Source organism: Hippoglossus hippoglossus, chromosome 4 (genome assembly GCF_009819705.1).
Source record: "Hippoglossus hippoglossus isolate fHipHip1 chromosome 4, fHipHip1.pri, whole genome shotgun sequence".
NCBI classification, from domain to species: Eukaryota; Metazoa; Chordata; class Actinopteri; order Pleuronectiformes; family Pleuronectidae; genus Hippoglossus; species Hippoglossus hippoglossus.
In genome coordinates this window covers 19,758,109-19,775,683 of record NC_047154.1, presented here as the reverse complement: position 1 = coordinate 19,775,683, position 17,575 = coordinate 19,758,109, and the positions used below count along the sequence as shown (strand labels likewise).

At 41.1% G+C, this 17,575-nt stretch overlaps 1 protein-coding gene across 2 annotated transcripts in view; it reads right to left on the bottom strand.

Annotated features, from left to right (window-relative positions):
• Positions 1-17,575, bottom strand: part of LOC117759861 (homer protein homolog 3-like) — a 41,195-nt gene that overhangs the window by 4,185 nt on the left and 19,435 nt on the right. For both annotated transcript variants that reach the window (XM_034582321.1, XM_034582322.1), the window contains 7 exons: positions 16,205-16,336; positions 15,578-15,685; positions 10,786-10,794; positions 7,963-8,099; positions 4,375-4,531; positions 1,071-1,181; positions 62-142 (listed from right to left, as the gene is read on the bottom strand). In XM_034582321.1, the coding sequence (XP_034438212.1) occupies positions 62-142; positions 1,071-1,181; positions 4,375-4,531; positions 7,963-8,099; positions 10,786-10,794; positions 15,578-15,685; positions 16,205-16,336 (735 nt within the window). The remainder of the gene's footprint in view (positions 1-61; positions 143-1,070; positions 1,182-4,374; positions 4,532-7,962; positions 8,100-10,785; positions 10,795-15,577; positions 15,686-16,204; positions 16,337-17,575) is intronic.

Here is a 17,575-nt window from a genome sequence, read left to right as displayed (position 1 = left end):
GTTGTGGAAAGCAATGGGCCGAGTTAGGAAACGTAAAGAAACATTACTGCTCGCCAGTTACCTGCAGTCTCTGCATGGCATCTTCTCTCTCCCTCTCCAGCTCGCTCACATCTGTTTTCTTGCTCTGTAGATTGTGAATTTCCTGCAAACACAAGTCATTTCAAACCGTTATCACGACACGCCGCCTCCAATTTATACCCACACACACACGCAACATCCTGGTTTATCGCAATATTGCAGCACTCCTCTTTTTGTTTCACACCAAAATACTTCAATCCATATACCTGGATGTGGCTCTAAAGGACGCTGAGTCATTAATCATGCACCAGGATGGTGGAGAGATTTGGGACACCTTGATGTTTTTGAGGAAGAGGCGGGTTTTGCCTCCAGGGAAACAAGCCGCCGCCACCTCGCACAAATCCCGCAGCCAAGAGTGGAAGTATAGTTAAAATGATGGGACAGCCATGGTTATTTTAATGAGGCTGCAGTTTTCAATGAATATGTCCTTTTTATTTATCCAGGCAAAAATGGCTTTTGGCTGATCGAACCCAGCATGCATTCTGATGGACAAGGACTTGGTCCAAACAAAAACCAAATGTACTTTTTCTCCATGAAAATGAATATTAAAGCATGAATAGAAAAGATTACTAATTGAAGATTTTATCTCATTAAAAACCTCTCTTTAGGTCGACCAAAGCAATGAAGCAACAGGACAAGATAAATGTCACACATTCTTCTTTTTTGTCCATATCCACTTCAGTTTTTAAACATTTTACCAATGAATTATCTTCAGGACAAGATATAAACTAAATACTTTAACCCAGAACAGTCTCAATAAAAGCATTAAAGATGAGTTATTGAACACATTTTCAAACTGGCTTTTCTAGCTCTACTCACATAATCCTGGCTTTACAAATAACAGGTATTACTCAGTGATTTAATTGTTTTATAAATGTGAATGAATGTGCTGGTGTATTTTGTATTGCTCCCCACACGGAGCTTCCTGTGAGGGTGTTAGGTTCAGTAGATCTGGACAGTGTGGAGTGTGTGGAGCAGACTGGGTGTCTTGCCTGGTCTCTGGCGCTCAGCAGGGCCTCCAGCTCCTCCAGTGAGCGGTTCAGCTCCTCTCTACCAGTCTGAGCGGCAGCAGGATGCCCCAGCTGGGCCTCCAGATCCTCCACCTGGAGTGCACACGCACACACGAGAGAGAGAGAGAGAGAGAGAGAGAGAGAGAGAGAGAGAGAGAGAGAGAGAGAGAGAGAGAGAGAGAGAGAGAGAGAATACACTTTAAAACTAGGAGGGCAATCAGATATAGGCTGATTGGCCACTTTATCACCGTACAACATATACATATATTAAGATCAGATTTTTTTGTATTGTTTCTTTGCAAAATGCTCACATTAAACTATGGATGATAATAAAATAGTTGCTTGGTGGAGGTGAAAGTGAAAAGAGTCAAATGAAATTCATCTCATTTTAGAGGTTATCAGATGAAGGGACATTGAAAAGGTGAAATAAACCGAACGCACAGTGTAATTTAGTGAAGTCACAGATTAACACAGAGCGTTTCACCTCCAATGAAAACATGGATATCAGCCAAAATAGCATGAGGAGGTTTTTACATAACAGCAGCAATGTACAAATGCAATAATATAATCACTTAGAAATCAACACACATACACACACACTCACACACACACAGTATGTTTGATGATTACTACTGATGGAAAAGAGGGAAACCAAGAGGGTCATCACCTTCCCGCCCACACATACTCACACTCACTCACACACAGAGTCAGAACTGAAAGCAGCATTTAGCATCACTCTGCTGTGCAATCTGCAAATAGTAAAGGACAGTTTCTTGATTCATTTACTCTCTTTGAGTCCTCACAACACACACACACACACACACACACACACACACACACACACACACACACACACACACACACACACACACACACACACACACACACACACACACACACACACACACACACACACACACACACACACACACACACACACACAGACAGACAGACAGACAGACAGACAGACAGAGATGCTTCTAAAGAAAACAGCTTTACTGCCAATGGTCACAGAACTGAAAATAAATTTGTTGTAGGAACTTGACGTGATGAATCACGAGAAACATTTTTCCCGCCCTGGGAGCGAAGAGGCTGAGGAGGACGAGCTGTTCAGCCTTTCAAGTCTTTTACTAGATGCAGTTTAAGGTTTGAACTTCACCGTTTGAGTTTGATCTGCAGCTCTGACCCAAACATGGTCACTGACACTCACGGCTTCAGCTCCCACTCGACTCGGCTTATTGCAAAGGAAAAACATTACAATGCTTAAAAAAAACTGACGTGGCCCTAACTGCATCACATTGTTTTGTAAATCAGGCACAGGCTCAAGTGATGTTTCATGTGGACAGTTTGAAATATTGTGGTTTGTTAAATGTAGATTTTGTTTGTATAAATCTCTGTTTTAATCGAGTCCAACCTGTTTATGTCTGAGAGCGGAAAACTGATTAAAAGGTTTACACAACAAATATTCTGACCTTTCCCTTGATTGGATTGAATCAAATCAAGCCATGCATGTCAGTGTGATTTCCAGATGCTGTATGAAACGTGACATGATCTCAGCTGACAGGTGAAGCATGTGTTTGCCAGCTGTCAACAGGATGCGTGTTGACTGTTCATCTTTTACCCTGTTACTTACAATAAAAAATAATATTAAATTCCTCCACTGCAGGCAAAAAAAATCCAAAAAACATTTGAAATAATAATAAAATAGATCAGGAATAACAAAATGACACAAAATTATTGTAATCAATTTGATTATTGGCAATTTGCTGTTTTTTTTCTTTCAACATTTTAAGCTAATGCAAGAAAATCATTTTATAACAGACCCAATTACAACTGCAGCCACACACAAGTGAAATATCAATCTTATTGAAGTAAGGACTTAAAAAATATCAAACATGAACATATTTGTAAATATGCCACAGTCCAATAAAATATCTCATCTTAAGTATTGAACAGCTTTCATGTTTTACTCTTGGCTTATTTAATATATTTGGAATTGATTTGACATTTAAAAGGTACTTAAGAAGACGTCAAATAAAAGTTGCCTGAGTTACAGCCAACAGTTCTCATTAAAACGGAGCCGGGGTCAGAGTGAACCCAGAAATCCAGCCTGAGCCTTTCTGTGGCAGATCGACACCAACATGGCCGAAACCGAGAGAGTGACGAGGGAGCGACCGCCAGCCAACGCCAACCGCTCTCCGTCTGCTCCTATGGTGATTTATCTTCGTCCCGCAACTGGGGCACAGAGGGGGGGGGGAGGCAGTATAGGGTGTCCTGTCCCCAGAAAAAAAAAACATCCCTGCCCCCCCCCCCCCCCCCCCCTCAAACAGCCCTTTGCCAAACCCTTGGGGCCTGCTCTACTTCTCGCCACCTGGTTGACTTTGCTGCAGTGAGTCTGTAGCTGTGTGTGCACTGTGTGTGTGTATCTAAATGGGGGGGTAACCTTCACCTGGACTCGGAGCAAGGGATGAATCTACAAAGAGGACTGGAAATAAAAGGCCAGTTTTCTGTCACTGGTGATCATGGTTTCATCACCGTCAAACTGCTGCAGCACTTAACTCTGTCGCATTGTAGAGAGGCCTTGTTAGGTTGGAGCAAGGGCATAATGTACTCTCCCTAAATTAAAGATGAAATGTCTGCGTGCTCGCCCTGCGATTATCGCGGGAGCCTGTCAACAGAAATATCCTGTCGTGTGTGTGTGTGTGTGTGTGTGTGTGTGTGTGTGTGTGTGTGTGTGTGTTGGATTTTACTGTGATACTCAGAGATGCATGAATAAAAAATAACAATCGCACCCAGTTTCTGTGTATGAGCGGTCAGGGATGTCAGGAAGTTTTTTCTCTATTTCTGCTTTTAGCAAAGTGTTGACTGAACCTCTTTTTCTTATATTTTCTTAAGTACATAAATGTATAAATATAAAGGTGATGGTTCAATGAGAAATTATAGCCCCAGTTAAGTAAATTGCAACTAATTAGCATCTTTCTACATCTATATTTCCTCCAATAAAATTGTAAATAATAATTTTTTAAAAACAGTTTTTATTTTCTTTATTTGCTCAAACTTGATGATTATTGTGCCGCCCTAAAAGAAAGTACTGGGACAAAATATTTAGTTTATTGATTTGTTCATGAAAGATTTAAATTCTTTTGTTCTATTTGCCAAGTTTCTTTTTTCTACTTTGTACGTTAAATTATATTTAAAATTTTTGTCAGATTATATCAAACATGAATAGTTGCATGCTGCCGTTACATTGCATCACACGGAGTTCTTTTGTTAACACTGTCGTCACCTGGTCTCGCAGGTGATCCGTCTCCTCCTGGTATTCAGCCAGCTGCTTCTTCCACTGCTCCACGCTGCTGTTGGCTTCCTGCAGCGCCTCCACCAGTTTGGCGTTACTGTCCTGCAGGGTGAAGAGCTCTGCCTCCATGTTTATCTCACACATGGACCTGAGGAGAAGCCACAAGAGGTTGGTTTCCATTTGAAGCTCTTATAATATTTATTCTGGCCACTGTGGCGCAGGGACCTGTAAATACAACACAACACTCACACAACCCCACTGTATAAAAGTTGTTACGCTAGACAAAAAGGCGTTTGTGGTGCAGGAGGCAGGACATGACGTTTAAATCCCGCTGCGGAAATGATCCGTTTTATTCTTTGCTCATTCAGAGCACCTCTGAAAGCAGCTACAGTATATAGACACTCGATCTATTTTTACCATCAGAAATACTTATCAGTGTTAAAAGCATGGGTCTGGTTGGATGCTACAGCCGCAGAGAGGCAGAGATAATGAGGTAATGAAGTGAAACCTTTATAATATGTTGCACCAGCTGTTTGGAGAAATGTGATGGGACATTTAATGAATTTCAAAGAGCCTGTAAGCTCATGGATTTCAATAGATCCAGAGATGAGTGAAACTCGCAGTTGTCTGACTTGTTTCCTTAATGTCTTTTACCTTTAGATCTATTTGCACTATTTTTTAAGAGAAAGCAAAAGTTTTTTTATGTACAACCGTTTTATTCTTATGTACAAACAGATTTTTATTTGCCACGTACAATCATCCTGTGTGTACAGAATGGACATACTCAGCATTTATTATTTTATTTAACTTTAAATTCTTTATTTTTATTTTATTGTCCTTTTTATATTTCTTTATTGTCTTATCTACCTCATTCTGACCTGCCTGCTGCTCTAACAAGTGAATTTCCCCGATGTGTGGATCAATAAAGTTCTATCTAATCTATCTTTCTTGCTATCTATAAAAGTGTTTTACTACTAATTAGTCCAACATGGCGTCATAAGCTTCATTCCAGGTTTGATCATTTTCAGTTTAGGTGTTAAAATGAAAATATTCCCCAGTGGAATGTAAAAAACAAGGCGACAGGTGATGTGCCGTGTTTATGGCAGTGTGGGGAAGTGAGATCAGCTCCTGTCTGCCAGTAAAGGTCAGGATTCAATGGGGATATTTAATAAACCAGAGAGCTGTCTGGTGAGACGACGGGGTTTAGGAGGCTGAGTCTTTGCCATGACGACCAAACTAACAGTGTGGCAACCATAAAACTACTCATCATAGCAGAGGAGAGAAACGCCTGGATGGGCTCATAACAATCATAAAATCAAATGGCCTGGATGATACGAGGCACAGCACTCAAGGACAAGTGAGGTGGGGTTTTTTTGTTGCTTCAGATGGAAGGTGAGTGATCAATAACGGCCACGGTAATAACAATAATTATGAGCTGGTAAATTCAGTGGTGGTCAGGCCTGGGTTGTCTGAAGTGAGAGCGCGCGCGCGCACACACACACACACGCACACGCACACACACACACAATAATGGATCAGGCTCATTTTAGGGGACTGATATCTGATATTTCTGAGTGTGTGAAGTTAAGTGCAGCTTGTTTGAATTTAAGTGTTGGGCTTTGGCAAAGTGTCATCGTAGTTGTTTCTGTCTACTCTGCGATATTATATTATAATATTCCATTTCCTTCCATCCTGCAAGTTGGACCCTTCATCTATTTCTCCCTTTCCAAGGATCCTCCATTTCACAGACTGAAACTGGATTGTGTATCTCTTTTCTTTTTCATGAAGACAGAGTAAAACTCCCCATGACAGGACGACCTTCATTTCAAAACTTAGATGCGACCCTTACATTTTTTACTCTTGTGAGTATTTCCATACTTTTTCAAAGGCAGAATATGTGTGAGATACAGACACAGATCTTTTCAGTTTTTTTTTTTACATCTGCTGTCTGCTCCTTGGAAATGTGCCACTGCTTCTTTTCTGATAGCAGCTTCCCAAACAGAAAGAAACCGCTCAGCAGCAGTGTGGGCACCGGCTCAGCCATGTGGACGGACACTGTGACACTGCCTCACAGTCACTACCTGTTTATCTCCAAAACCTGGGAACAGCTTTCAGGGGATTTGGGGAAAAAGTTAAACCACGAGCCAGAGAACAAATATATTTTTTTCGACAATTCGTATGAAACAATGATGAAAAAAAGAACAACGTGATGCTGATTAACTTCAATTGTGAAAATAACAAATGTAGAAGAGATAGAAGCTCTTTAAATACTTTGCAATTCAATGTCTTGTAATAGTCCCCCCCCCCCCTCCCCTCCTCTAACAGAGAACATGAATTTAGCATTTTGAGAGAGTATCAGTCAGAGCTGAACAAAGTGCTCTGGGCATTTACATCTGCTGATGTTGCCAAGATGAGGATCACACACTGGATTCCAACCTTTGTCGTTAACTTTCCAAACACCAACATAGAAAATTTCCATTCCACTACTCCCACACACACACTCATGCATGCACACATGCACGCAAACACACACAAACACGCACACGCACGCACACAGAGCTCTCGCTGTTGTTTCATTTTAATATGTATTTTATGTCTATGTGTTTTGAGTGCTACTGTTATTATTCTCACGCTGTGTTTGCTTGAAGCCAAATACTCTTCCATAAACATCAGAAGTTCCAGGAGAACATTTCACAGCACGTTGTCTCTCTTTCTCTTTTTCCCTCTTTCTTATTTTTATTGCTGGATGCACTTTCTTATCTTTTCATCAAGTGTAGAATCTAACATCATGCACTCATGAAGATTAATTATTACATGAAATGAACTAAAATACATTTTGCTACTGTTATCTGTTGGCTCCCTTTAATAAGGACCACACAAGGTGGATGTAATGAAGTGAATTCAGAACAATAAAAAGCATCAGGGGGTGATTTTAACTTCTTTATATTCTCCTTTCATAATGATGAATTGCAGTAGGACATGAAGTCCTACTGCAATTCTGCAATGCAATCCTACCATACGAGAATAAATACTTTGAAAATGTATATTGATATATATTGATATCATATATTTAAATGCCTACAGGCGTTAGACTGGGTCTCTAGCTCTACTCTTTGTGGATATATCTTGAACATGTGCATTTCAGAAAGTATTTTTGTTGAGTTTGACCCAATCTGCTCCAAAACTTATCAGGAGATAATATTCCCACCAAGTTCGGTGAAAATCTGTCCATGCGTTATTGACTTATTTTGAACTGACTGTGACTTTAAGTGCTGTTAATAATGAGATTCTTTTAGAGGCCGACCACACGTTCGAAACTCTGCATCGCTGATCATTGATTATAAATGAAATGGCTGATTAGGTTCATGAAAACTGCTTTAAATTCTCACAAACTGAGAACTAAACAGAAAAAGTTTGAATTAAATGTAAAGGTGCTTTTACCCTTGAATCCCAGAGGGGTTTATCGTGGCTCGTCTTAAAGTTATTTAGGTTGTTAAGCTTTCTTTTCTCCAAACAATACAAGGTGCAAGGTGTAAACGTCTTGTGCAACGAAAAAAAAAAAAGATCATCATCAGTTACCCTTCAGACAGCATCTTCTTGACTCTCTCCTTCTCCACCGTCAGCTCCACTTCGGCGCTCTTACTGCGAAACAGCTTCTCCTCGCCCGGCCCATTAACGGTCAGCAGCGGCGGCGAATGTCGCTCCTCCGACAACTCCTAGATCAACGACAGAGGAATCAACAGGATAATAAATAAAAGGGCCTCTTAGAAACCAATGACAATGACAAGAGAGCTGAGATTAATCGATTAATCAATTCAGTTGATAGGAATTGTATCAGCAACTATTTTGATCATCAAATAATTGTCTTGAGTTGGATTTTAAGTTTTTCACTGTGATACATGAGTAAAATAAATATCTGTGAGTACTGGATTGTCGGACAAAACAAGTCACCTGAAAACAATACAACCACTTTTTAGACCAAGTGACTAATCAATGAATCAAGAATGTAAGTATGTCAATTTTTAGTAATAAAAGAAAAGGCTTGATACACCAGCATCTTTATTTTAGAAATGTTTAGGATTATCCTGTGAATCCTTATGAGGAGTCCTTAAACATCTATCTGATTAGAGAACAAGATTGTGACATGGTTTTGTTTGCACCTGTTCTACATTATTTCATACGGGGTGAAAGTTCTATATGAAGTTAAACTCTCCAATGGGCCAATTTGGATATATTCAAACATTACTGACTGCATATGTAACAAAATTGAGCAGATATATGATTTGGGCTCAGAGGTCCTGGCCTCTCGGGCCGTTGACGGACCCGTCAGCGTCTCTGCTGTGAATTCAGACCTGTCATCAGAACAAAATGGACACGACACAGCAGCATGACAGGACCGGGCCCCTGTCAGCGCTCGACACGTTCCCATCTGGGCGAACAGGATCCATGTCGAGCGAGCAGCCGTGTGTGGAGCGCAGCTGCCTTCTTCTCAGACACAGATCTGATTCAACAGATGACTGAGCAGCTCCCGCTCGTTCAAAAAGGTTCATCTGGAGTTTGGGCACGTGTCAGTGAAACTGTTTATCATAGCTGTGTTGTAACATACCTATTATCTTAGGATAAAATAATTATGATTATTTTTTATTTTATTTTTTTAATTAAAACTTTTTGTATGTACTTTTTATGATATCTTTACAGTGACCATAACCTGCTGTTCTTAACAAATCCCTAACAAAACATTAAATTGATGACAGGACAGGACTACCACAGAACCTGTTGGAAGGATGTGGAAGGAGTCAGGAAAGAGCCCTTTAGCTTTTGGAGGTTTGTGCTCTACGGAGATTCTGTCATTCTAGTTAATACTAAAACTTCATTCTTGCTTGATTTCCCCCAAGAAAAATAAACGTTATTGTGTCGAGACTAGAGCGACAACAGTTCATTTTTAACAATAACATACAGAGGATTTTAAAAGAATGAACGAACTCACTCATTACACAACTGATCTGTAGTTGGAACATTTAATGGATCTGCAGAATGTTCTCCTCGCTCTTAGTTCACAGCCTGGTTAGTACACTTCAACATATATATGAGGTTATATTATATATATATTATATTGTTTCTGTGCAACACAAGATCAGAAGCTTTTACTTTTTAACTGAGGTCATGAGGAGTATCCTCGGCTATAAAATGAAGGTTAAGTAAACTGAATGGTGATACAGCATGAGTGGAACAATTCCTCTTCCTCTAGTGTCATAAAGAGACTTTGAATGTGACATTGCAGAATGCACATGGCTTGACTCCAGCCCGGAACTGTCAAGTCTAACCAATGTGCTTTGATACTTTCCCTCCCTGCTGCCCAGAAATGAGTTTGAGCTTCCTTTCACAGTTTTCTGAACCATTTTCTTCAGTTTGAGGCGGTGTGTGTGTGTGTGTGTGTGTGTGTGCGCGCGCTGCATCTCCCTTTTTAAAAGCGTGCAGATGAATTAACTCAGGCACATTTCTGCCCCCCCCGTTGCCTTCTGTGTTTGTCTTCCTGCATAGAAACCTGAGCTTGTCAACGGGCGAGTGCCTCAGTGAAGCACTACCGCCCTGCACTTACTGCAGAAAAAACCCGCCTGTATTATTAATTTAAGTTTGCCTGGCTGTATCCCACTCGCTCCCCTGAGGACGCCAGTTAATTATCTGCACCTCATCAGCTCTTACTGTCCCTCCACGTGCGCATGCCAATAAAACACGCAGCGGACGCCGCGATGTGGATGAGAACAGTGTCCAGGAGAAGGAAGCAGAGAGTATAGCGCGAATCAAAGCCAAGGCAACTCCAGTCCAGGCCCCGAGCCGACGGATCGGCTCAGCGTATCCCTGAATAATTCATACTGCGGGTCATGTTTAAGTCATAAATGGGATTACAAATTTACAGCAGTTATTTTTTTCTGCATGTTGTTCACTAACTGGCTGAGTAGAAACAAGACAGAGACATTTAGAGCACAAACATGCAAGCGACCATCTACTAATGAAGAGTTTACAAGAAGAGTTTTACATTTTTAAAAAGGACATTTCAGTGTATTTTTTTCTGCTCTCTGAATATTTACTAACATCAACTTGAGTAAATGAACAATCCACAATCCTTGCATCTCAGAAAAAACGTGCAGATTGCATCACATTCACAGTTGTGATGCTGGTGTCGGTAACAATGCTTTTTTTTTTTCTAAGGCAGAAAACACCAGCTGTGTTCTGAAGCTAAACTTGTTCTGAAGTCCAATTTGATCAAACTCCAGATGAATTATTAAGCATGATTGTCCGTGCAACACTACGTCTATGAACGCCGCTTCAACAAAAGAAGATCTTTGTGGTCTTTGTGTTGTTGTTTTGTGTTGTGGGCTGCAGGAGTGTGTTTTCACGCACCTGGGAGAGCTGAGAGACGAATGATGTGTCCCATGATGCATCAGGAGAACAGAGAAGGAAGGGGATATGAGGAGAGAAAGCAAAAACAGTCATTAGATAATTAAAGCCACGCATTAAGCACTTTTATTATAATCACATACTGATCCTTCCTGTTCCCAGCTCATCAAAGCTTCACTGTTTTCAACATTCAAGCTTCGTCTCTGCAGAATTTGGTGGATTTTTACGTCTCTGGTTTGTTTTGAGTTGAGCGAGGAAGAGGAGGGTAACCAGCAGGAGCAGCGAAGGCTAAACAGACGATGAAAACAAACTGTATCCACAAAGGACGAGGAGATCAGAGTCCCACCCACACTGTTTGAGTGGCAGGCCATATCCCTTGGAAACGCTGTAACTTAGCCAAAAAAGACGAAGGCGGAACAAAGACGGAGGTGGAATAAATGTTTGTTTTTTTTCACCATCAGCAAAGTGAAACATAAGAACACCTCAATACAACCTGCAAAACAAATGTGCATGTAGAGAAGCAGAAACTTCATAAAAAATGTTCGGGGCCCTGAGAGGAGGCGAAAGATTGTAATCGATGGGATCCCGCAGATATGTAAAATATTAAGCAGCTTCTCTGAGAGCTTTCATCAGGACGTCTCTGCACCACTGTTCATCTGGGCTACATCCACACTGGTTTACTTATTTATCTGAGCTTCAGTCCACTTGCTCCCAAAAGCTCCTGTTTCTACACTCGAGTGTTTCCAGACCACAAACCGGATTTACTTATTCATGTCTAAATGCATCAGAGATACTGTACATGCTTAAAGGCTTCTCCTGCAGCACCTGTACTCCACCATTAGAACACACACACACACACACACACACACACACACACACACACACACACACACACACACACACACACACACACACACACACACACACACACACACACACACACACACACACACACACACACACCTACCTTAATCTAACCTCAAACCACATCTTCACCTTAAAATTTAATGATTTATGTTATGGGGATTTGCTTTTTGTTCCCATAAGGAAGACAGGTCCCCATAATGTGATGGTGTAAACAGATGTAGGTCCTCACAACATGAGTAATACCTGGACACACACACACAGACACACAGGAAAGTGCTAGAAAACAGTTTGGTTAGTGACGCTGTCTCTGGCGATGGAAGAAACAGACCATTAAACTCTTAAGTGTTTGTGTTGTGTGTCAGGTCGTGTTCAGCCGACTTGTTTGTGTTTACACTGCACACATCATGTCACGTCTTCCTTTCATCAGCACTTTACTGACCCTCATCCCATCTGGTGCTGCCTCTGTAAAGGTTTGGGTTCATCTTCACATTTAAACTTTTTGTAGAATTTACTGTTGTTTTGAAGACGCATTTTAGAAAATAAAAAACGAAATAAAAAATATGAAAACACTTATATGATCCATGCTGGCACATATAAATAAATGACTTCAGATGAACCAGATTAAACTGTTGGAACACAACGGTGATGGCCCGGTAAGTAGTAAAGTAAAACTTTTATTTATCCCAATAGTTCAATATTTTTTATGACAATGTATCATCTTTAATCTTGAGCATCATTATTAACTCCACCAAGGAGGTTCTGTTTTCACTGTGTGTTTGTTTTGTTAGTCAGCAGGATTACACAACAACATACTGGACGGATTACCATGAAACTTGGTGGAAGGATGCAGTGTGTATCAGGGAAGAACCCGTTCCATTTTGGTGTTGATCCAGATCTGGGGGAGTGATCCAGGAACATTTTCCCACTCTCTTTAACATTGTGAGAGGGTGTTTTTCATCATTTTGGTTGATTTCTCTCAGAATAATTCATGAATCTTGATGAAAAACTGTGAACACATTCAGGGGGTAATGTGTGGTTCCTGATTTAAATGTGGTTTCATAGGGGTGGAGGGTTTTCAGCTGCTGGATGGTAACAAACAGAAACCTGTAACTAGCACCATAGAGAAACATAATGTGGCTTTAGCTATAAGGCCTGTTGTAATCTGAAGGGCCTTGGCAGAGGTCTATGATCAACTGAGTGTAATTCTAGCTTAAACTATGTTGGAGTTCTTTGTATTTCACAATATAAAGTCATTATTCTTAACAGGGTTATGTGTTGTATTCCCACTGAGACCACCATTATTTTTTATGTGGGTTTTTTTTCTTTGCACAACCCTCTTTATTATCTTTGCACTGTGTCAATATGACAACGTTCTCTCTGTTGCGGTCTCTTCATCTTTATCTCGCTGACTTCACCGTCTCCTCCTCCATCTCTGAGCTCTGCAAATACGCCAGAAAGCCGGAGCTTTACTGCCTGCAGATCCCCTGCTGCCATCCACATATCACAGTTAGAGTGTGTGCCTTGGAAAGCCAGAGGCTGCGTAGATACAGCTCTGCAGCACTGTGGACTGCTTACTAACCAGGGCTGCTGCTGACCAGCTGGAGGTGATGCAAACTAAACTGATACACCGAGCGAAAGAAAAAGCTTCTGTCCACCATTCCTCTATGTTTGTTGGTTTATCATCGTCAGGAGCGGATCAAAATATGAACATTTAAAGCCAAATCTGCAGTTTAAAAGCAATAGAAGGACTTTTCACACTTCAGATGGATGTATTTTGATTTAAATGCAGGGGTGTGAGTGAGTAGAGCAACAATACTTTCACTTGTTTCTGATATCTAAAGAAATCTGAAGGTAATAATAATAATAATAATGTGGAGAAAATTACTGAACAATTTGACCTATGACCTTTGGTTCTGTGCCGCTCAGAGCAGCATCAATACTCTGAGAACACAGATGTAAGTCTCCCCGCATTGTGAAAAACGGTATTTATTAAAAGTTTATTGTTTAATGTCCGCCACTCTGGAGCAATATTGTTTAATTTCTGCTCTGGTCTTGCAGTTGACCTTCTCGGTATTGAAGCCCATCTTTGTTTTCTCTCTGCCGCACTGAATAAACAGACGAGACAAACAATCAGCTGTTTAGCGAATGTCTCGGAGCCGAGGTCCTGTTTGGCGGCGTCACTCTGCTCAGTGGCTCTTTGTTAAGATTTACACACAGTGGACGCACAAAAGCATTAACAAGCACCACTCTGTTTGGAATCTGTCACTGCGACGACGACGCAGACTCTTAATACTTGGCAGATCTAACCAATAGAGGAGACTGGCAGCTGAGAGGCCTCCTCAAAGCTTATGTGTGGCATTATTTCGTCTGCGTTTGTAAAATGGAATCAATCACCCGTACTTTACATTGATTGGTTTGTAGACGGGTGTGCGTCTGGGGTCCGAGTGTTGTTTTGGCTTTTGTATTGCCCTTTTAAAAAATAACGTGAATACAATACAAAGTGGTCTTTCCGTTTGAATGGATGAACCGGTTTACCTTGTTCATTTCTTCCCCACTTTAATATCAAAATGGTTTTTACTCCTAGCAAGATGATTGTCGTCTTTCAAACATTATGTCAAAGACTAGGAAGACTACAAGCAATCCTGAGAGCTGCTTCCACTTCTTCAACTTCCTGCAATTATTCCAAAAGTCTGAACTATCCAACAAGTGTTTCATATACTGCAAACTAATAAGTCTGAAGGTCCGAACCCAACAAGGTGTGAAGGTTCCGCTATTTTCATCCCAGTGGAGGGAAACTTTTACTTCTGAACCTCAGTTAGCAAGTTCACCACGAACCCACACATGTTGGCAGAATAAAAGCCGGCCATTGTCCTTTCAGCAGCAGCAGCGGCAGCTTCCCTTCAATTATAGATGAATCAGTTCCTTTCCCACCCTCCGACCCCCAAATCATCCCTCATTCTTCTTCCTTTCAGCCCCAGCCATTACTGCCCCTCCGAACACCTTCAGCGCCGGCGTCTCTTTCCGCCTCCCACCCTCATTTGTCACGCAGGAAGTCTTTTAATGGAGTTAACCAATGGGAGGAATAATGAAGCGGCCAGAAGGGGATCCATCTAACCCCTCGTGTTCCTGTACATATTTAAAATAGAAACGCAGCCACTGAGCTCGTAGTTGTACGACTGCTCCGCTGTCATGTTGGCCTGAGGGGCGTTCAAGTTTAATCATTACAACTCAACCTTAATCCTGTGTCCAGACGTGGAGGTAATTTTGAACTTTTTCATGTTTTAAATTTAAGAACGTTTACTTATAATATGTTATTTTCAGACACGGGTGTTTTTGTTACCTATGTCTTCACACAGTTGACGATTTTACTCCCACAAAGGTCAATTAAACCATATATATTTTAAAACAATAGTTACATCTCATCAACATTCATTCAGTAAGTGGGAGGTTTGTGTCGTGAAGTTCTCTGACATGTGAAATCAGAACCCTGTGACCAAGGAGGGAAAGAACCTTATTTGTGTTTCTGAAAGCTTCACAGATCTCTACAGCAAATGTGTGTGTTCAGAAGCAATGTCCCAGTTACTGAGGATTATACACAGATTTCTCTTGGGGTGAAAACTGTGTTTTTCTTTTCTCCAGTAAAAGAAAAGTTTCTGATGAAAACTGTTCACAATGAGGACTTTTGGAAAGTGAGTTTCCAGGCCAGCAAATGAAAAAATAAAAATAAATCAGGAGCTAAATAATTAGAAAGTCATTGATTTGGCACAGCAACAAATGCATTTTGATTAGACCGGCTTGAGGCATGACTGATTAACCTCTTGGGTGTTTGTGTAAGATTTGTTAGGATGGGGCACCTGATTTGATATTTCTGTTTCGCACCTGGGAAATAGACACACACTGGTTTTATGAACGTGCAGGAGTTCTTTACCTGTGGAGCTGCAATGCTGAGGGCAGGGTTGGCCAGTTCAAACCTCTCCTGGGATTTCTCTCTGGCCAGTCGGGCCGCCTCCTTCACCTCTTTAAACTGCTCTGCAAACTGTAGGTGGAGGGAGAGAGGAGCCGTGAGTCACACTCTGTCACCTTGTGTGTACAAAGAAAACCTGAATAGGAACTTTTTACAGACAAATCAGTTTCTGCTTTTAGGTTTGCAGATAACGTTTTAAAAAACACAAATCTATATATTTGTGTTTTCTTTTTATTTATAGTTATTTATAATTCAATTTTTGGTTAATCTGTAAAATATCATAACTCAATTACATTTATTTGTCATGGAAATGTATCGTATCAGTACTGGATTTTATTTTTTTCACTTCCTAATATTGGTGTCTGCATCGGCCCCCCAACATCTAGTTAGTCGAGTTCTAGAAACATTCACTCATAACATGTTGAAATCTTGAAGCTTAATTAATATCACGTCTTCTGAAATGTGTCATGCTGAGAAAAATTAAAAGTATTTCCAGATGTGAGAGATTTTGTAAGTGTTGAACTCTCTCTCTGTGTGATAACGACAGAGTATTTAGTTTTTGTTGCCATAGTTTCAGCGAGGGATGCTCACCTGCTGCAGCTGCTGCTCGGTGGAGAAGCCCAGTCCGTACACCGTGTTGGCCCGGCTGTCCGCCCACTGGCCGAACTTCTGGGAGGTTTTGGTGAAGGTCATGTTGGGGGTGATGGTGCTGTTGATGATAGCCTGGCACCACAGGGAATAAAAGAAATGGCATGAGTTAAAATAGAGTGCATCGATTAACGTGAGAGGAAAAGTGGGACATTGTGAGAAGAAGATAAAGACGGAGAGGGATAGAAACTGAGATGAACCTTGTTGAGAGAAATCCCTTTAAAGTCATGGTCCGACTCATAAGCCCCTTTTCCACTGGTCCAAACCCCCACTACCACCAACTAACATCTGGCTTTTGTCTGCAATAGGCATGGATTCAATCGTTCAGCTCAGGTCAAGGGCTCTGCAGGAGACGCAGGATTTTATTGGCTCTGGCTCCGATCGGAGGGAAAGGAAACACCCGGGTGAACACACTAATTTAAACAGTGGGGTGAGAGAGGGCCTTAGGTTTTGGTGCGTTCGTGATGCACTGGTGGGAAAAAAAAAAATCAGGCAACTCCTCTCCTGACAATGTGAAAGGAGTTAATCAAATTTGTATTTTAAAAACACGTACACCCTCTAATTTTGGTGTGAAAGCTGTAATAGACTTTATATAATGATGGACGACAGGAAGGTTCCCCAAAAGTGAAGCCAAAGAGTCTTAATCACCCCCAAGTGGCTGGTTGCTGTATAGGTCATAAACCCCCACATAATTTCAGGTAGTTCTGCTCACACAGATGTTTGTGCAATTGCTCATTTTGTCTGTCTGTTTGTTTTTTTATTAGTTATTTGATGCCATAAAGATGAAGTGATTGACAGCTGAGACTGACTCGTGTTTGGGAAAGTGTCTGTGGGATGTCTCCATCCCCTGATTGCAACTCTGGCTCCAAATGCACAAGATGGCAAGATCGTTCGTATCCAGGATATTTTGGCTTCATTTCTGGACAGTGGGGGGAAGTGGAGACACGTCGTCTATCTTTCGTCCAACTGGGACATAGACTTACAGTGTCGGTAAAAACTGTATGGACTCCTTTTTTCAGAAGTGCAGATGAGTCAGATCTTAGACTCTGATTCCGCCTCAAGTAGCTGGTTTTCTGTGTATTTATCTGCTGCTCTTAGACACGTGCATTTATCACAGCACAAAAACACAACCTGGTTTTCAAAGGAAGGTAATTTTCAAGGACATCTGATTCACAATATCCAACGCCAGTAGAGGAGAATATAAATAATTCCTGTCACATTTATATGTCGAATTCATTACAGCACTTTGTTATTTTTCATTTGGACATACTTGACCAGAAACTGTGCTGATTCCCATCTGATTGTGAAGTGGCC